General features: G+C 42.6%; 1 protein-coding gene across 6 annotated transcripts; it reads left to right on the top strand.

Annotated features, from left to right (window-relative positions):
- The first annotated feature begins 1,013 nt into the window (after positions 1-1,013).
- LOC135522026 (uncharacterized) lies at positions 1,014-20,844 on the top strand. 6 transcript variants are annotated; one of them, XM_064947908.1, is made up of 10 exons: positions 1,014-1,199; positions 9,634-9,694; positions 13,404-13,442; positions 13,709-13,741; positions 13,882-13,914; positions 14,055-14,087; positions 14,752-14,847; positions 15,140-15,208; positions 15,549-15,591; positions 17,335-20,844. In XM_064947908.1, the coding sequence occupies exons 1-10, from the start codon at positions 1,029-1,031 to the stop codon at positions 17,378-17,380; spliced, it is 624 nt and encodes a 207-aa protein (XP_064803980.1). In that variant the 5' UTR covers positions 1,014-1,028; the 3' UTR covers positions 17,381-20,844. The 6 variants fall into 6 exon arrangements, with proteins under 6 accessions (XP_064803980.1, XP_064803981.1, XP_064803983.1 ...); XM_064947909.1 differs by having other exon boundaries at positions 13,882-13,918; positions 14,059-14,087; XM_064947913.1 differs by lacking the exon at positions 1,014-1,199 and adding an exon at positions 3,810-3,916.
- Positions 20,845-20,972: the final 128 nt, after the last annotated feature.

Genomic DNA, 20,972 nt, shown 5'->3' with positions numbered 1-20,972 from the left:
CAGAGAACACACAGTGAACCAGACATCTCCGGTGCCACTTCCAATTCAAGGTTGTGATGCCAGTCATACCGCAGCATCAGGCCAAAGTCTGTTTCCAAGACAACGCTGGAGCTGCTATGGTTTAAAGGCAGAGAGCCGGCGGCCAGGGCTAGGGGCAGGTTCCTCTTCTGACTATTGATCTGCAAAAGCAACAAGACAGTATGGACATGTACTAGCCACAATCACGGAAAAGTGTTACTACTGACGAAGGTGCGGTAGTAAGAATCCCCTATACAGAGCAGATGTTAGACTCTGAAGCGAAGAAAGGCTTTCCGTCCTTCTTTACACACAGCTTGTGAAGTCCACAGTGCATCTACTCACAGGGATCTGCAGATACAAAAACAAAGTAGTCAGTGGTTATGTTGCCTGAAGAAACTACATTTTTTATTGTATTTTCTTAAAAAGGTTGAAAAGTGAAATTACCTATAGAGCCATGAGCTCGTCTCTAGTTGTAGTACATACCTTGTTTTTCACACATGGCTAGATAGTTCATGTTAACATTAGTCAGGGGAGGGAAAACAAAGTCAGACTCCAAGTTAGAAACTGGCTTCAGGTCAACAAGGTCGTAAGTGAAGTTGTCAATGTCCTGTTATGAGCATGTGTAACCTGTCGCGACACCTACAGACTTCAGAGAGCAAATCCCTGACAGGGTTTTGGAGCTGAACTCCAGCACCTATGTGGAGGATCAGGCTATAGGACTTTCCCATGTTAAATCTAAAATGAGGCTCATGACATTTCTTCAGTCTGAAAAAGCTATACATTGTACAAACACTAGTCGAGGAGAGCAGATCTTTTTTTTTATGGAACTAAATGTTGGAACATTGCATTTGCAGAAAAAGGATTACTGTCCCAGCTCACACTGCTCACCTGTAAGTAAAACCTACTGTATATGTTTCACGTCAAGCTAAGAGCACTGAGCAGTGTGCAAGTACTGGAAAACAGATAACACTATCAGGGCAGGTGTCAGATTGCACCTGGCTCAGCAGCCAATGAGAGAATTCAGAGCACAGTTCCTAGTTCCTGACCTCTGTGTAGTGTGCACCTGTGCGCACATTCTCAGGAAGCTCCCATGTTGCCAGGGATCACAACAACAGTGGAACAAAACATCGCAGTGGTCTCGAATCAACTCAGCACAGCTAGAAGTGTCAACACGACTTGAGGTGAGTGATGCTTTCCAGTATAAACTTAGATCATAGCAAGAGCCTTGATAAAGAGATGTCATCTGTAAGGCTAACTACATTACAATTATCCACTTTCAGCACTGTCTTGTATAATTTAGGCGGTGGGGCTGTGAAGAAACGGCTTTAGTATTTTTTGCATGAGCAATTAAATAAAACTCTGCAATACTTATTTTGTAAGAACACAGGTCCGTGTTTTCAATCAAGACTAGTTCAGGATTGACAGTCAACAAGGGGGTTATAATTCTTAAAGAGGGAGAACCACTACAGAAAAGCTTTGTTTTAATATGGACATCCCCTAAAGCATAGCCTACGGACAAAGGTGCTCTGTTAACAAGTATGTTCAATTTAAACCCTAACCTCAGTTAATGCGCTGCCAACAATCCTAAATAGCTTAGTTTTAATCAACACCAATGTGAATGAGACAGAGAGGAAAGAGAGGTGACTGTCTAAACTGTAGCTTCAACACTTTACATTCTGCATATCAAAAACCATTATAAGCTGCCAGACAATGCACTAATCTAGCACTGCTTGTCAGATGGCTGCAAGCTTCCATTGGAGGACTCATGACCACCTGATTAACCAATGGGAGAGAAGGGCCTAATTAGGAGTCTACGAAGGTGCCCCCAGCAATACCATGACATTAAATGGCACTATGCTAAGGGATAGAATATCCACTAGCCAGGGCAGGCTGGCACAATATCCAGGGAGGTCAATGTCTTCATTATCTCAAGAACTGAGACACAGGTAGCCCCACCTCACTAATAACACAAAACTATACAAATAGTTACTCAACTGTTGAGTCTTGAGTGGTTTAAGGGAGAGGCAACATAACAGTATGTTGCACATGTGAATTACATGAGATATTTCACAAGGTATTTCATGTTAGTTTACCCATGTTAGTTTACCTGCCCTTTCCCGATTATGTGCAGTCCCATTTTAAGTCTATTCAAGTGATACCTTTAAGTAAGGTAAATAGATAAAGGAATTTGTTCTTAACTGACTTGCCTAGTTAAATAAAAACATTTTTTTTTTAAATTAAATAATAAATTGATTATTAGTCTTGTAGCGTAGGGGCCCCATCTATCAAAAACATCTCAAGTAGCTATGGTATAACTTATTAATAAAAGGTTTACAACTCAGTATTGGCATACAGTAATTGGCCTGCATGTCAATCCAAGGCTTGGGCCAAGACCTATGACTTTTGTCTTGCATGATCAAACAGGATGATATTTCACTTGAGTCACAATGATGGGAATGACATGGGATGGCACACCTAACAGGTAAAGGCAGCATGAGGGAACCAGGCGTAGCCTTTTGGGGGTCCACACCTCATGGCCTCTTGACATGTCCAGTCAGTAATTCAGCCATTATTACTACAAGTTTAGATAGCTGGGTAAACGAATTTACCAATTTATACATACTTTTTTTATACCTGACACGGGCTAATTCAGTGATTCAAAACAATAGGAAACTACTGATGCCCAACCAAGTTTCAAAATTGCACCTTGTGTATTCTACTACTCTAACGCTCAACAGTAAGTTGAGACCCCGACTGAGTTCTTTACAAAAAAACACAAAAAAAACCAACTCAGCCGGGGCCCTAGGCGACCGCCTGTGTCACTGGTCCAGGGCCCACGAGGAAACACAGAAATTACCTGAAGGGCTCCATCAATCTACTATTTCAAGAGTTTTTCAATGACCTTGCACATAGAAGTCACATACACATTGTATGGAAATATACAACAGGCCAAGGCTTGCTAAACCATAAGAGAGATGCAGTACTTACATCTGGAACAGCAACATAAACGTAACTGTTCTGAACAAAAACAGTTGTTTAGTTGGATCAAATTAACAGAAAAACAACTGTATTTAAATGGTCGTATTTGCTGAAGAAATACGCTGCTAACCCCAAATTCACACACATGATCATCATTAATGATAATTGAAGCATTTGCACAGGTCGCCCAATTCTGATTGTTCTCTCACTAAGATCACATCAGATCTTTTCACTTTCAAAATAACAATTAGTGAGAAGAAAACGCAGCCATGGACTGAATTACAGTTGGTAACTGATCTACAAATAACCTTGCATTATAAATAACTATTCATTATTGTTTATAGATCAGTCAGACAGTGACACTTTGCCCACAATGCATCACGTATTTGATGCTCTCGAACACCGGTAAGGTGTTGAAAGCTGGCCCTAATTAGCCCAGATTTACAGATGAGTGTGAGCTCATGGAGGGAACAACATGACTACGTGTCACCCTGTAATACCTCTCTCTGTCGAAGAAGGGCTGTCAAATTGACTTCAATATTACAACCAAATGATAGCGCTTTCAATTCAGAACATTGCAAAGGAAAAAGAACTTCCAGACAACTGCTGCGCGCATATATGTCTGTGTATTGTGTAGGCCTAGGCTGACAGTAACACAAGGGGCTTTTTTCATATCTTCCCTGTAAAACATCTGCACAAACATGTCAATGACGTATTAGGGCTATTACTTTCTACTAAGCGATGTGACAAATCGCTAGTGAATTCCCTTTTTGTTTCGAACAAGTTCCCCTGAACTTGGCCCTTGCTGCATCACAGTGCATCCTGCCACCGGCGCGTGAACATCTTGCAGGTTCATTTTAGTCTCATAATAGCCTATTGTGAAACACAGCCAGTCGCACGGTGCAGAAAGTCAGTGTAGGTGAGTACCTTTTGAGTGGGCGGCAGACAGACCCAAATTTATAATTTTAAGACAACCCTATCATTTATAGACTATGACATTATAGAAGAGAGTATGGAAGTTGACAACATGAAAATGCTTTATTTAAAACATTTTTGTGTTATTTAAATATTTAGTTTAAATGGTCTTGCAATGTCTCGACACAAATTGAGTAAATGTCAGCTTGTGTTCTGTTGTTGGTTGTCTGGGGCTGATATATTAATACAAACATGATAAATTAGTCTACAGTAGCCTCAGTCTTGCCTACATAGGCCACCAGGAAACCTTTGCACAGATTCTGTAATGTGTTGGCTACCTGAACAAGGTGAACATCTTTTTGCATCTTTTATGATCATTTTCATATGAGATCAAAAACCTTGGTGAAAGTTGGAGGAAAGGGGATTATGGATTTCTACCTAGGCTAAATAGGCATATTGGTATGTGTTTTGTTGTCTTGGCAATATTGCTCTCAGTTGGAACAGAAACCATTCACCCTCCATGTGCACTGCAGTGTACTGTATTTTCTTCTGCACAGCTGCCAAGCAGAACGAGTTTGTCTTTATAACTATCTTATCAGACAACTAATGACTAAGATTGGGAATATTTTTTCCAACCACCAGGCAGGCTACTGAACCTAAGCATTGTTTGTGAGCTGTCCTAACTGTGTAATGATAATGAATCACAGAAAGTTCTCATACAAAAAGTGTATGGATTGAAACTCTGAAGCAGTTATAAAAATGTTGTATATTTATTCTCAAACACATAGTTGAGGTGATACTAGTGTTTTGTCAAGTTTGTTTATTAGCAGTCATTAACATTGGACCTATAGGCTGCTACCTGCCTCCCTGCCCTTTATATGATACACTCTATATAGTTACAGTAAAGCTACATTTGCAATTCAAATGTAAAGACTAGTCCCAAAAGGAAGCAGGTTTATGGTCTGAGCTTTTGACTATAACCAGTTGTGTTGATAAGGGCTGTTGCATCAGACAGATAAGGAGCGATCACACAGTCAGGCTTTATGACTTAGCATGAAACACAGACAAGGCAGTCATTTTCTCACTTCCTGTCTTGTACACACGTGTGTCTGGTGTGCCTGTGTGTGCCTGACCACATTTTTTTTCTCAGATCGAACAATTCCGTTTTTAGAGACCTTTAGTTCTACTATACTAACTCAAGTTTCCCCCCAAAGAGTTGTGGGGCCCCACATCAACATCAAATGGTTTAAACTTGGTGGGAGAAGTCTGTACACATAGCAGCCAAGGCAGAAGATTTCAAACATTTGTTTTAATCAAGTGTATTTCTGAGAGGCATGTGAGTCCCAGCTGTGAAGGTCTAGATTATGGAGAGGCTCGGATGAACATGGAATACTGAAATCCTTCAGTGGGCTTGAAACCTCAGGTTTTTCAATCTCACTGTCTAGGTCAGTGTTTACACTAGATTATTTTTCAGGCAGGATGCAAAGGCTCATAAGTCAATATACAAGTCTTCTAATAGTTTCAATTGAAATCACTTGAAGACTTCTTCTCTTAGGGAACAGAGCTAGGCTGAGGAGCCGGCCACAGCTTTACAGGTGTAGGGAAAACACTGGTCTGCTGTTGCATTAACAAAACAATGAACAGCAGCAGCATCTCTCCATCAGATGGCTGTTGAAGATGTTTTGTCTAATTGAATAGTATTAAAGTTTCCCTGAAAGAGACACAGTATAATCCTGTATAATACTGCTACGCAAGTTAGCGTGCCATAGGCCAACCACATCACATGTACATTGTGCTATACTTCAGTAATGGTGGTAGTGGCAGTCAGCACAGTGGCAATCATCATGTCAGAATCACTTCCTTAGTCTTGTGACTGTCTCAGGTGTCTGTTGTTCCTGTGGTCGGACGGACAGACAGAGAGACAGACAGATGCTAAGACAGACACTCAGGCAGACAGACAGCAGAATCTCGAGCCTTCTTAAAAATGTTCCATTTGGTTTTGCATGTCTGCAAAGGGATGGTCACATCTTCTCTGTGTACTTTGCTAATGTGGGTTTCATTTTTTCATTTGGTTCACACACGCAGCCAGCCCAATGCCACACTCTTATGTTGCCTGGTGCTGAATTGCTTCATGGCAACCTGTGTGCATGCTCTCAATAGCAGGTAATGTGCTCTGACTGTATTGTTTGTGTTTATGTGCGTATTTACGTGCTCCATAATTGCTATTTGTGGCCTGTTGCCATAGTGTAAGGGACATTTGTTGTTTATGGGTTCCAGAAAGAATCTATTTGCATTCAACTCACCTAGATAAACGTTTTCTGTGGAGGGGACAGTTGAGTAAACATTTCAATATGAATATTTTCTCCCTTCACTGAACAATAGAAAGCAGAGCTACCACATTTTGCAATTGAATGGCATTGAATAACAAATCATCTGGTAGCATTCTCTCTGTCTCTCCTTCTCCCTTTCCCCCTCTCTTGCTCACTTGGTTCATTCTGTCTGTTATTCTTTTGCTCTCTTTTTATATTTATGTCTGTTTGTTCTTACTGTGCTGTATGACAAACTTTTAATCTAGCTTCTCTCTCTCTCTCTCGCTCTGTCTCTCTCTCCCCTAATTTCTCAGCTATCTTAACACATCAGTGTTTTTTTCACTCACGTCAGTCATGACGGCAGTGTGTGTTCGTGAGAGACAGAGATAGTGGCATTTATTCACCTAGCTGCCTGTATGGAAATAATGTATGTATATGTCTGTGCACATTATTTTTATTTGTGTGTTTGTTGGATTATGTGGTAGTGTTGTTGGTGGGGAGTGTTATCATTCAGAATGAAACCCTGTAAACAAGATCAAGATGTTCTATGTGATGGGCTTAGCCAGTGAGGTATGCTGCTCTGCTCAACGTGCGTGTGTGCTGGGGAAAAAACACAAGGGAAACAAATGGCAGAAAAACTAGGCCAGTTGACAAAACACCTTTCCATGACAGACTGACCAGATTAATCCAGGTGAAAGCTATGATGCCTTATTGATGTACCTTGTTAAATTGACATCAATCCTTCTAAATGAAGGGGAGGAGACAGGTTACATAAGGACTTTTAAGGTTTGAGACAATTGAAACATGGATTGTGTATGTGTGCCATTCATACGGTGAAGGGGCAAGATTTAAGATTGAAGTGCTTTTGAACGGGTATAGTAGTAGGTGCCAGGCGCACCGGTTTGTGTGTCAAGAACTGCAGTTCTGCTGGGTTTGTCATACTCAACAGTTTCCTGTGTGTATCAAGAAGGGTCCACCACCCAAAGGGAAGTATTGGAGTCCACATGGGCCAGCATCCCTGTGGAATGCTTTTGACACCTTGTAGAATCCATGCCCTGACGAATTGAGACTGTTCTGAGGGAAGAAGGGGGAGTTAATATCAGGAAGGTGTTCCAAATGTTCTGTACACTACGTGTAGGTTGCAGAAGCAGCTTCCGCTTAGTGCTGCACTCTTGATTTAGGATGCATAGATTTATGATAGTCTATGATCTTTGTAGCTCTGTGGCTTCTGGGCAGGCCTCTTCTCTCTCCTTCATTGGGAGGCCACTGCTTATGATAAGGTGCATATTGGGGTCTAGTAAAATCCTGCATGGATACCAACGCAAATTCAATCGCCATTCAAATATACAAGAATATATTACCCAATGTAGAGAAATAAAACCATCTCGCAGGAGGCATTTTGATTCTAAGGCAATGGACTGTGTTGATAAATGTTTCCAAATTGTATCAGCTTATTATTTCACCCAAAGCATCTCTGACTAAACTAGATTGGATACAGAGGGAGATTTTATTTGGGGCTGCTACTTAGGTTGTTGAGAGATTTACTGCAGCCTTCTGTGAGGCGTGAGCAGAACGCAGCACACTGGTCTCCCTCTGAAATCAGTCGCTCTCCTGTCACCTGATTAACACCTTAAACTAACATATGTCTCCCTCCATGACCTGCTTATTCAAGCCTGGTAATTAAGAAGCCCAGTCCACGCATTTCTCCCTATCTCCCTCTGCGGCCCTCCAGGATGGTGATTTGTTTACCATGGCAGTGTGAAGACTTCTGGAGCCAAGGCGAACACGTACAAATGAGATTATAGCCCATAGACTCCCGATCCTCAGGTCTTTCTCAAGCATCAAATCCCCTGTTGAACTAGTGAACTGAGATGGAGGAGACTCAGTTACTCTCCACTCCCTCCCCCGCCACCACTATAGTCCTCCTCTCCCTCTTTCTTTTTACTGACTTCCCCTCACCATTATGGTTCAGGAGTCTATGGGCCACAATCTAATTTATACCTGTTGCCTTGACTCTTGAAGTCTTAACACTGCCATGGTAAACAAATGTACGGCAACACTGTCCTAACTGGAAGCTCAACTGGACTTCAGTAACATATTAATGGTGTAGAGGGCAGTGAGGATAGGGGGTAGGAGGATGGTGGAAACTCCTGGTGTACAGCCTGTCCAATGTCCCAACAATGCAGTTCACCTCCGTTCACTTCCCAGAGCCCTCACATAGTAGTGTAGTCATTAGCTAAAGGAAGTAGGGTCCCTGTACACAATGGGCATCGCTGACAATGAGAGGGAGGGCAGTAGCAGCAGTATTTGCTCCAGTTCTCTAAGGGGGAATTCTCCCACCACTCCAACCCTGGTTCCCTGGTAGAGCAGAGGCTTCTGGGCCCGTGCCAGGGAGCCGTGTTATATTTGAGCACCGAGGCGTCATCCGTCCAGTCGGACATAGACTAGGGAAGAGGTCATTCCCAAGCCTGGGCCCATTTTAAAAATACAGCCAATTGTACTGCGGCTGGCCAGCTGGTTGTCGAGGCTTTGTTTAGCTAGGAACAGCTGTGTTCCACATCTGTGTGTTGGGGAGATGAGCGAATAGAGGAATAGAACAGACTCTGTTCTGGGCCCGCTGCCACCAGGAAGTAGTGTGAGGTTTCTCAAGAAGGCGGCAGGAAAAACTCCCACTCACAGCCAGACAAAACGAATGTGACTGTTGGGCCATCTTCCAAAGTGGAGCCGACAGAAACTTCAATATTTGTTTAGTTACAAATAACTTTTTAGTGTCTAAACGGAGGGTGACAGAGTTTAATGGCTGACACGACGTAAATCCTAATGATTAATAATGGCTGGTTAGAACAAAGCACTGTGGCCTTACACACCATTCAAACCGTTACACACACACACACAGTACACATAATCACACAATACAAAATGTAAAAGTACATCGAGTCACACACAGTCCCACACCGTTACCCAGATGGAAGGGGAAAGTGTTTAAAAGGCAATTCATGCCAGCTGGCTGAGACTGAGTGTTTAGAGAGGGACAGGTTTACTTTCTGCTGAGCACTGGGAAACACAGTTTACATCCACCCCTACCCCTGAGACAAGATATACATCATCCTTTAACATCAGGGCAGTGCTTGTGCCACCTGTATGGAGTTGTGTCATCATGATAGTCTGTGTCGTTATTGCAGAAGATAAAGTTCCCGGTACCTGTCATTTTCCATTGACTACCTGTGGTTCTGAGGTAAACCTAAATGTTTGAGTAAACAGACAGCCTCAACAACAGACTATAGATGACTCTTTCACGCCATCTCACTTTCGCTTTTTCAAACTGGGAAGATTTTCATTTTCACACACATCAATAGCAGAATATTAATGACCAGAATTTATAACTTGGTTTCTTCTCTTCTCTCCCCTCCAGCATTGGAAGATGTTGCGATTACTGTTTCTGTGTTTGATTGTGACTCTGCAAGGAGCTGCTGGTACGTAACACATGTTCTCACCTTCCCACAATGCTCTGGCAGCAGACACTGAGACACTGACAAAGATCTAATCACACAGATCACCTTTTTATTGTTTTTATGCCTGTATGTGTTCCACACAAGAAATATACACCGTCTCTCTCTGAGTCCTATAGCTTCCAGGGATAGCAGAATATTACGTGGAAAACTGCTTAGAAGAACCTAGCCTGATACTTAAGATAGCCTGCAAAGTTCTGTCATACTTTTCAGGTCTATGCCCAAACCGTTCGAGCTTCTAATTTAAAAAATGAATCTCTCCAGAAATAATCCCTCACTGTTGTCGCCTGTTATAGACCCCTCTCAGCTCCCAGCTGTGCTCTGGACTCCATATGTGAATTGATTGCCCCCCATCTATCTTCAGAGTTCATTCTGTTAGATGACGGAAACTGGGATATGCTTAACAACTCGGTAGTCCTACAATCTAAACTAGATGCCCTCATTCTCACACAAATTATCAAGGAACCCACCAGGTACAACCCTAAATCTGTAAACATGGGCACCCTCATAGATATTATCCTCACCAACTTGCCCTCCAAATACACCTCTGCTGTTTTCAATCAGGATCTCAGTGATCACTGCCTCATTGCCTGCATCCGCCATGGGTCCGTGGTCAAACGACCACCCCTCATTACTGTCAAACGCTCCCTAAAAAACCTCTGTGAGCCTGGGTATACTGGAAAGATATTGACCTCATCCCGTCAGTCGTTCTTTAAAAGTAATTTCCTCACCATCCTAAATAAGCATGCCCCTTTCAAAATATGTAGAACTAAGAGCAGATAAAGCCCTTGGTTCACTCCAGACCTGACTGCCCTCGACCAGCACAAAAACATCCTGTGGCGGACTGCACTAGCATCGAATAGTCACCGCGATATGCAACTTTTCAGGGAAGTCAGGAACACGCACTCAGGCCGGCAAGCGAAGGCTAGCTTATTCAAACAGAAATTTGCATCCTGTAGCTCTAACTAAAAAAGTTTTGGGACACTGTAAAGTCCATGGAGAACAAGAGCCCCTCCTCCCAGCTGCCCACTGCACTGAGTCTAGGTAATACTGTCACCACCAATAAATCCACGATAATCGAGAATTTAAATAAGCATTTCTCTACGGCTGGCCATGCTTTCCTCCTGGCTACCCCAACCCCGGCCAACAGTTCCGTACCCCCTGCAGCTACTTTCCCAAGCCTCCCCAGCTTCTCCTTCACCCAAATCCAGATAGCAGATGTTTTGAAAGAGCTGCAAAACCTGGACCACTACAAATCAGCTGGGCTAGACAATCTGGACCCTCTCTTTCTAAAATTATCTGCCGCCATTGTTGCAACCCCTATTACCAGTCTGTTCAACCTCTCTTTCCTTTCATCCGCGATCCCTACAGATTGGAAAGCAGCTGCGTCATCCCCTTCTTCAAAGGGGGTGACAATCTAGACCCAAACTGTTATAGACCTATATCCATCCTGCCCTGCCATTCTAAAGTCTTCGAAAGCCAAGTTAATAAACAGATCATTGACCCTTTTGAATCCCACTGTACCTTCTCTGCTGTGCAATCCGGTTTCCGAGCTGGTTACGGGTACACCTCGACAATGCTCAAGGTACTAAACGATATAATAACCGCTATCGATAAAAGACAGTACTGTAGAGCCGTCTTCATCGACCTGGCCAAGGCTTTCAACTCTGTCAATCACCACATTCTTATCGGCAGACTCAACAGCCTTGGTTTCTCAAATGACTACCTCGCCTGGTTCAACAACTACTTCTCAGACAGAGTTCAGTTTGTCAAATCGGAGGGCTTGTTGTCCGGACCTCTGGCATTCTCTATGGGTGTATGACAGGGTTCAATTCTCGGGCCGACTCTTTTCTCTGTATATATCAATGATGTCGCTCTTGCTGCGGGTGATTCCCAGATCCACCTCTACGCAGACTACACCATTCTGTATACATCTGGCCCTTCTTTGGACACTGTGTTAACTCACCTCCAAGCGAGCTTCAATGCCATACAACACTCCTTCTGTGGCCTGCAACTGCTCTTAAACGCTAGTAAAATTAAATGCATGCTTTTCAAACGTTCGCTGTCCGCACCTGCCCACCAGCCCAGTATCAATACTCTGGGCGGTTCTGACTTAGAATATGTGGACAACTACAAATACCTAGGTGTCTGGCTAGACTGCAAACTCCCCTTCCAGACTCATATTAAACATCTCCAAAATAAAATCTAGAATCGGCTTCCTTTTTTGCAACAAAACCTCCTTTACCCACGCCGCCAAACATACCCTCGTAAAACTGACTATCCTACATATCCTCGACTTCGGCGATGCCATTTACAAAATAGCCTCCAACACTCTACTCAGCAAACTGGATGTGGTCTATCACAGTGCCATCCATTTTGTCACCAAAGCCCCTTATACCACCAACCACTGCGACCTGTATGCTCTAGTCGGCTGGCCCTCGCTACATATTCGTCGCCAGACCCACTGGCTCCAGGTCATCTATAAGTCTATGCTAGGTAAATCTCCGCCTTATCTCAGCTCACTGGTCATGATAACAACACCCACCCGTAGCCTGCTCTCCAGCAGGTATATTTCACTGGTCATCCAAAAAGCCAACACCTCTTTGGCTGCCTTTCCTTCCAGTTCTCTGTTGCCAATGACTGGAACGAATTGCAAAAATCACTGAGGCTGGAGACTTATATTCCCCTCACTAACTTTAAACATCAGCTATCTGAGCAGCTAACAGATCGCTGCAGCTGTACATAACCCATCTGTAAATAGCCCACCCAATCTACCTACCTCATCCCCATATTGTTTTTATTTACTTTTCTGCTCTTTTTCACACCAGTATTTCTATTTACACATCATCATCTACACATCTATCACTCCAGTATTAATTTGCTAAATTGTAATTACTTCGCTACTATGGCCTATTTATTGCCTTACCTCCTCACGCCATTTGCACACACTGTATATAGACTTTATTTTTTTCTATTGTGTTATTGACTGTACGCTTGTTTATTCCATGTGTAACTCTGCGTTGTTGTTTCTGTCGCACTGCTTTGCTTTATCTTGGCCAGGTCACAGTTGTAAATGAAAACTTGTTCTCAACTAGCCTACCTGGTTAAATAAAGGGGAAATATAAAAATTAAAGTATATGTTGAGGAAAGAATACACACACATTATATAAACCACAGTTCAACATAAAGAAGATATGAACCTGTGTATGCTACAGTAGTGTTTTACTATCTATCTACAGGTATAGTTAGTTATTTCCACAAAACTCTGAAACTGGTAATATTAAGATGGCTACCTTTACCATGAGCTAAATGCCCTAGCCACAGAAGTATGGAGTTCATGAGTGAGTATATCATTGAATGGATGGCAGCTCAATCATTCTGTATATCCCACAGTAGTAGTTCATAGGAGAGTAGCTCTGCTCCAGTGTAGTGCAGAGATGTAACGAACAACCTTAGTGATGTACAGTAAGAAGCTGCTGTGAGTTAATCTGGTCCCATCCTCCTGTCACGGTAGTTAAAAGAAGAGGTTCTCAATCAGAGACAACGACAGACAGCTGTCCCTAATTGAGAACCCTACCCAGCCAAAACATAGAAATATAAATAATAGAACATAGAATACCCACCCAAAATCACACCCTGGACGTGACACCTCCCCATCTCTATTCCCATACAGCTTCCTCAGAGGAGAGTGAAGGATCAGCAGACGCAGCAGGTATGGAATACATCTTCATCTGGAAACCAAAGGGGACAAAATCACAAGTAGCATGAAATCAGGAGTATATGAAAACATTTTCATAAATTTGACAAAAGTGATGATTATGTTTAGGAGTACCGTGATGATCCGATAATGTTCCATGAGTGAACCCTCAAATGAAGCACAGTAATATAACTACGGCTAATCTGTAAATGTAATACAAGCTACTTTATATTGATGCTGACTGGACTTTTCCAACTTCCTCTGTTCTGAATGTCCCACAGGTGGAGACGATGAAGATCTATTCAAGCAAAATGGTGAGTTTCACCCTTTAACTCGTGCCCTGTTAGAAATGTGATGGGCTGCAACTACGGCTAATCTGTAAATGTAATACAAGCTACTTTATATTGATGCTGACTGGACTTTTCCAACTTCCTCTGTTCTGAATGTCCCACAGGTGGAGACGATGAAGATCTATTCAAGCAAAACGGTGAGTTTCACCCTTTAACTCGTGCCCTGTTAGAAATGTGATGGGCTGCAACTACGGCTAATCTGTAAATGTAATACAAGCTACTTTATATTGATGCTGACTGGACTTTTCCAACTTCCTCTGTTCTGAATGTCCCACAGGTAGAGACGATGAAGATCTATTCAAGCAAAACGGTGAGTTTAACCCTTTAACTCGTGACCTGTTAGAAATGTGATGGGCAAGCAGCCCAGTCAGCAGAGTAAGAGAGATCACACCTCTGTTACACAACCATTCCCCTCATCATTACCCCCAGAATGGAATCAATTATCTGTGGGGAGAACCCCCCCTGTGTATCCATCAAGCAGAAGTTAGGCTAGATAGTCACGTAGCGCCCCCCCCCCACCCCCTGTCAGGGCACTAATCCACATTGGCATTCTCATTTCCTCTCGGCATCGCTAGCTGTCACTCTTCATCTTCCCCATGATGTTGCTTTGATATAATTATAAAGCTATTTAGTACAGGGAGGGCTGCCCCACAGGCCACATCTTCTGGAGAAGCACCTTCTCTCAGGCAGGCCAGGAGAGGAGCCGCACTGCCGAAGCCCTTCTTCCTCCCCCTCATCAAAATCCAGGAGTGAATGTTGAATGCTTAATGATTGGCTGGGAGTGAAATCGATCCAATCAGAATGATGATCTGTTAAATCTGCCAGTTCTGTTCCTCCTCTGCCACATTGATCAGACAGTGATAGAATTAGTCAGTGAGCAGATGAATGAATGTTTATTTATATGTGTCTGTACTGGTGATATCCTTCTGAAATGGAGGTCGGAGAATAATTAGGTGTGTTCTTGCCTGTTTCAGTGATCCCAAATCTCAGGAATGATTACGTGGTTATCGAACCTGAAACTAATGATATTGTGGACACAAACAAGGCAACAGGAGAAAAAGTAGGGGAAGGTAGGAAAAACTTTGTTTACAACTTGTTCTACTTTTACAGTATGTAGAATTTAAGTAACCTTATTTCTGCATGTCAGTAGGCCCATAAATACCTTCTTATTTGATGAACTGTAATTTCAATGTGCAATAAATCCATTTAAAAGTAAATATTTTAGCAAATTCATACTTCTTGGTTTGTATGAACATTAGCCATGTCATGCTAAAATAATTGTGTAAATTAAGTTTGTATGTTAATTTTGTCCCAGTGTGTTGCAACCATCAACTCCTTTTGTCGTGTGTTATCTGCTCTCAGATGGATTTACTACCATTGTCATCATCGTAGCCGTGAGTGTGGTGGCACTGTCAATCGCAGTGATAGTAGGTAAGGATTAAAAGTCAAAATAAGACTGAGACAATATCAGACCAGGTATACAGGCTACCTGACTGGCAGACCTCTTTTCACACCTCACAACACATTACAGGGTGTGTATCTGGCACATTATTATTGATGGTTTGATCAGGGACCAGATGTAGCAACCTTTAGAAAAGTGGTTTGTTGAAGTCGCAGGCCTACGGCTTTCAGGTCCCTGAGTCAGGTACTTGACCTGATTTACTCCACTTCCAGGGTGTCATGTAAGTTCTAATACTTAAGCAAATGTGAACTATTCTCTTGCGGCAAGGAGGAAATGTGGTGACCGTTTCCCTTTTGTGTTTGGTTTCAGCCATAGTGCTGGTCCGGCGCCGCATGCACAACCGACCACAAGGGTAAGGCCACACGTCTCCATTCACTCTGTTTGACTGAAAGTCTTACAATATGTTGTGCATATTTTGTCTCAGTGTAACCTAGTACCCCTAATTCCTCCACTGACACAATCTTCCTGATAAAACCATCAGGGCTGCAATTTTTGTCCATGAGGGATTCCATTGAGCAGTTATGGAAATTGAGTTAAATTAGAGTTTTTAAAGCACTTTGAACTGTAAGTCACTCTGCCTTTTCTCTCCATGTTATTCCCCTCGGAGTGTTTACTTTCCCTAAGAGAAACAGGCCTTTTAGATAATAGACATAATAGAAATCAGTGTCTCTCAGAGATGTTCCACTTAGTCCCCCGCTACCTGACTGCCTGCCCGACTGGAAGGAAGCGACAGAACCAGTCGAGTGAGTAACAGTCAGTCCATCCACCACACCGCTGGCTTGGCAACACGCTCTGCTACGGCATCATGCCAGCGTCATGTAAAACCAGACAAACTCTTGCTGAGGTTGCGAAACTCAATCAGGAGGAGCAGATCCACCCAGCCGCTGAGCCGTCGAGCCCGTCTGGACTTGTGCTGCAATTACCTGCACAGCCTGAAGCCATCCAGCCCACTCCACTGCTCTACCTCGCCCCACCCTGTCAACTGTCAACAATAATGCAGAGAGAGCGGTCTGCCCTTCATGACCCCTACAGGGCAAGACCCAGCCTGCTCCCAGAGCCCAGAGCAGGAATAACACATCTATAGAAATCTAGTGTATGAAGCACATTGCACAGTGAGCAGTAAATCCCAGCTCTGTCTCTACGGTATGATGACATTATCTGACAACAACAATCAGAGCACAGAGAACAGCCTGAACCAGTTGAACAGACAGTGAGATATAGTCAGTTAGTCATTCTCCTGGGGCCTCTGAGGGAGGAAGGGGGGGGGGTAACTGAGAGCTCTACCTGTCTCTTTCTTTCTCTTTCTTTTTTTCTTTCTTTCTCTGGGTCTGTCTTTGGGGTTGTGTAACTGTGCTGAGTGCTGGGCGCTGGCGTTCTGCAGAGTAATCAGTTTCCTTTGTCCCATGCTAGATGCTACGTGACCTAGCAAACGATAGAGGTTAGAGAGTTTACCTAGCACGGAGCCACCTCGGCGCTATAGATCTGATGATGCAGGCTTAGAAAGAGAAAGGGGTTAAAATCCTCTGCAGGATTAACGCTTGGCTCCTAGGGCTGCAGTTAGCTCTGGCTGTGTTGTGTGTTGAGTGATAGGTGTGCTGAAAAGAGGCTTATTCACACAACAACCCTCGGCTTGTTGGATCAACAGGGAGACTTGCCAAGGCCATAAGTCCCACCTGGGGAGGGGATGTGTGGAGGTAATGCAGTCGCCATGTAGCACGCCAAACCCCTGCAGCGCGCTATAAACCAACATGCTTTTCCTGGATTCCCACAAACAAGGATTGTAGCTACCTGCTTTCCATGTGCGAACGTGAACAGGCTGTCTTATGGGAAGGATCTCAAAAATTGTAATCCCCAATTCTCCAAAACATGTAATGTTTATATGCTGTAGTCTGTACATTTCCCAAGTACATCCAATGTTTCTAAATTGATATATCCCCCATAAACTCTTAACATGGAATTAAATATCACTGTCGTATGTTTTTAATATTTTATAGTAGTGAATTAATAATATTTCAGATGTGTAAAGTCCCAGCAGTTTTTTGGATTGGTATAGTACATTTTCCTCTCTCACTCTTCTCTTCTCTCCTTTCTTTAGGGTCTACTCAGTGCCTGCAGAACAGGGAATGAAAGGAACGGTCTAACCACAAGATGAGCTCCAGTCCCATTGGACACCTGCAGGGGAGGAGCTCTACAACATACTGACCTTTGACTCAGGAAGGGAACACTTTCCACCCCAGCCTGCTCTTACTGAACCACTCCCTACTGCTCTCCTCTCTGGGACCATCTGTTACTGTGTCATGGGTCCCCTCCAAAGCCAGTGTAACTTAGTTTCCTATATTTGGGCTCTCGTTCATTTTTGTGCCACGTATCCCAAAGTATGTGTGTATATTTAAAAGGGCATTCTGCAGTTGCTAAATCCATTTCTGGATGTACTCATTGATTCTTGAATAATATATATGCCTCAGCTTAGTTCAACTGTCGTGCCCCATCAGAACCCAAAACATAAGCTTGTTTTATGCCAATGTTAGCAAACAAAGTATGTTTAAACAAATGCTATATAGCCTCAAAACATGGTTAAAACTATGATTTTGATATCACGGATAGTCAGTCCTTGCATCCATCGCTCATAGCCTATGAATTTGAGAATGGTTATATTTCTCCGGCCCCATCCCTCAGGTTTTTACCAAAATAGGTAGAGAACGCTTTATTGTTTCAACTACGGATTATCTCTTTATGCTTGGGACACATAGCAACATTTGGAACCGAAGTTTTGTCAATGGATTCTATTGAAAAACCCTGAAGCCAATGAATGTGACCAAATGTGACAAACACCTTTTGTCCAATGGCATATTTTTCAAGAAAAACAAGTATTGCTAAAAGTCATTTGCAATTGTTCCGACAGGTTTCTCCGCTCCGACGCTAAACTAAACTGTATTCAGAGTTGATTTGGTGCATTCAGAACAGGCTTTCTTTGCATGAGAAAAACAAGTTTAATCCACCCTAAACCAACCCAGTCCTCTCTAAATTTCCCCATTCAACTCTGTGACATATCCTGTCCTTGGCCTCTTCGTGACAACAGAAAATACAGTTGAAAGATAAAGCTCTCCCATCTTCTCAACCTCTGAAGGGGAAAAAAGTAAAAGAAATGGGTGGAAAAAGCCAATCAGGTCTGTTTGAACATTCACTTGAGGTGGAGAATTAATCAACTTTAGTGAATGATGTTTTCTTTTCAACTCCCCACATACTCTTTTTCTTTTTGAAATACTCTTTTTCTTTTTTGTTCAAAACGTCAACCACATCACCGATTGTAAATTGCTCTCGGATGGCTGAGGAAAGTCTGATTTTAATGGCTTATAGTGCTGGGACGGGGACAGGGATGGGGACGGGGATGGGGATGGGGACCGGGGGATAGAGAGGATAAAATAAAGTGTAGGTAGGGTGGGATGTGAGTGGGGAAATACCCACGATGCCCATGTTTCATTCATACTGAGTACAGGGCCGCTCCACCATCGCTCCCTGGCTCTACTTTCATTTAAATGGAAATCAATTGTGCCCCGTGAACAAAAGCTTTAGGGCCGAGGTGCTGGCTGGCTTATTTCTTACTCTGCATTACAGAGAAAGGATGTTTTTTGGCAGAGGTCAGGGGAGAGGGGGAGGTGGACATTATGTTCTTCGGCATGACAGGGCTATTCATTTGTTGCGTTATCATGAGGGAACAAGGGTTGTTGTGAGTGTGTGTGAATTACACCCACGATCAAGTAGTGTTGAAATAACTGGGTCTGTCTAAACAGCATGCGCACTGTCTTTCTCCACTCAACCTTACCGCTGTGATGTCATCAACTGGGGATGGGCTTGGCTCCAGGCTGTACAGAAACACCTGTGTAATTAGCGCCTCCATCTCATTTTGTGTTATCTGGTTCACTCAATCAGAATTGTCCCAATCTGTTTAAGTTGATGAAATTCAATTAGTAGCTGGTGCTGCTAATAGTGAGAAACAGATTCTAAATGCATACGGTGTGGTATGTGTGTGTCTGCACTCTGCAGGTGTTTGTGGGGTTTGATTGAAGCATCACAACTAGCCGAGTAAGCATTTCTTAGATGTAGTCCAGCTCTGACAGCATTTCTTAGATGTAGTCCAGCTCTGACAGCATTTCTTAGATGTAGTCCAGCTCTGACAGCATTTCTTAGATGTAGTCTAGCTCTGACAGCATTTCTTAGATGTAGTCTAGCTCTGACAGCATTTCTTAGATGTAGTCCAGCTCTGACAGCATTTCTTAGATGTAGTCCAGCTCTGACAGCATTTCTTAGATGTAGTCCAGCTCTGACAGCATTTCTTAGATGTAGTCCAGCTCTGACAGCATTTCAGAAGGAGAATAATTTGACATACATTTAAAAGAACAAAACAACTTTCACTTACCCTTTGTTTACTGACCACAGTCACATTCAAGAAAGCCTTTTTCCCTACTCAGAAATAGCATGAGAAATACCCTTCACCTGCAAAGCAGATGTTGTGGTTATGAGTCTGTGACTAGTCTCGCTATAAGATGAGGTTTGCATAGAACAGTTTTTCTTGTTCACGATACAAAGAACATCTAAGAACCGTTCAAGCAAGCATGTTGAATAAGCCATGAACTAAACAAAGTGCAAAAATCCTAAAAGAATTGGTTTGACCTGTGTAATGCTCTGTACATTCAGCTACACTTGCACATCTCCATGGCATTATGCTCCTTCAAAGCCACAAAGCATTGCTATTGTGAATGCATCAAAACTGATTGTCCTCCATTTATTTCTTCCAGGCCTTACGTTGAAAAGGGTATGAAATGTTCAAATATTGGAAAAAAATATTGGATTTTCAAAAGAGCTCCATGGGCTTTTTCAGCTTTGCAAAAGTTTCTCTAGGCCCATTTTCCATCTAATCTTTATTTTTTGGTCAAGAGAAAGCACTATCAAGTTCAGCCAATCCTTGACACTGTCAGACATGGCTTCCCAAGAGCCTTAACTTATTATACAAAAGTCATTACACCACCCCCTCTCCCAAAAAACTGTTGTGTATTCTGTCTTTTGATGAAAATAGGAAAATGTATCAACCAGCAGATTTTGTTTGATGAGCTTGATGCATTTCAGGGATGATGCATCCTCTGCACAGCAATACGTTATGCAAATGTCTTCCAAAAAATTATTTTCTTTGACAAGTAGCTTGGTGTATTATTATATTGTTATGAAATGTCCTATTGTAAACTCAATATTCAAATGATAGTTTAGTCTTTTAGTTAAGCACACGTCTTCATCAGTACTCATAATCAATGCTGATAAACCCTGTACATTCTGTTTGCTCAGGATCATTAACTGTTTGTAGTGTACAGCAGCGAAGTGTTTCGACAATGCTCTATATCTCATCCATTCCTATGTCTATGAATCTGAGTGTGTTTTAGAATAACTAGACCTGCACTAAAAGTGTCATCTTGCTGTTCTACTTGTACTGTAGGTTTCCACAGCCCACACATTCTCCAATCATTCAATTTGGACTAGCATTACTTATGTTCTGTATATGGCTCTTCTATATCATGCATTATGACTATTTTTACATTAAATGTGTTCTGCTATGCTTGGTCTCAACGTGAATGCTTCACGATATGCCATATGGACACAGAGCTGGTACACTACATGGCATAATCCAGAGTTTTGCTCATTTAAATTGTAAATTGTACAATGAAAAGCCACTAAGAAGCTTAA

Source organism: Oncorhynchus masou, chromosome 30 (assembly GCF_036934945.1).
Source record: "Oncorhynchus masou masou isolate Uvic2021 chromosome 30, UVic_Omas_1.1, whole genome shotgun sequence".
Classification (NCBI taxonomy): Eukaryota; Metazoa; Chordata; class Actinopteri; order Salmoniformes; family Salmonidae; genus Oncorhynchus; species Oncorhynchus masou.
This window is presented reverse-complemented; position numbering and strand designations above follow the sequence as displayed.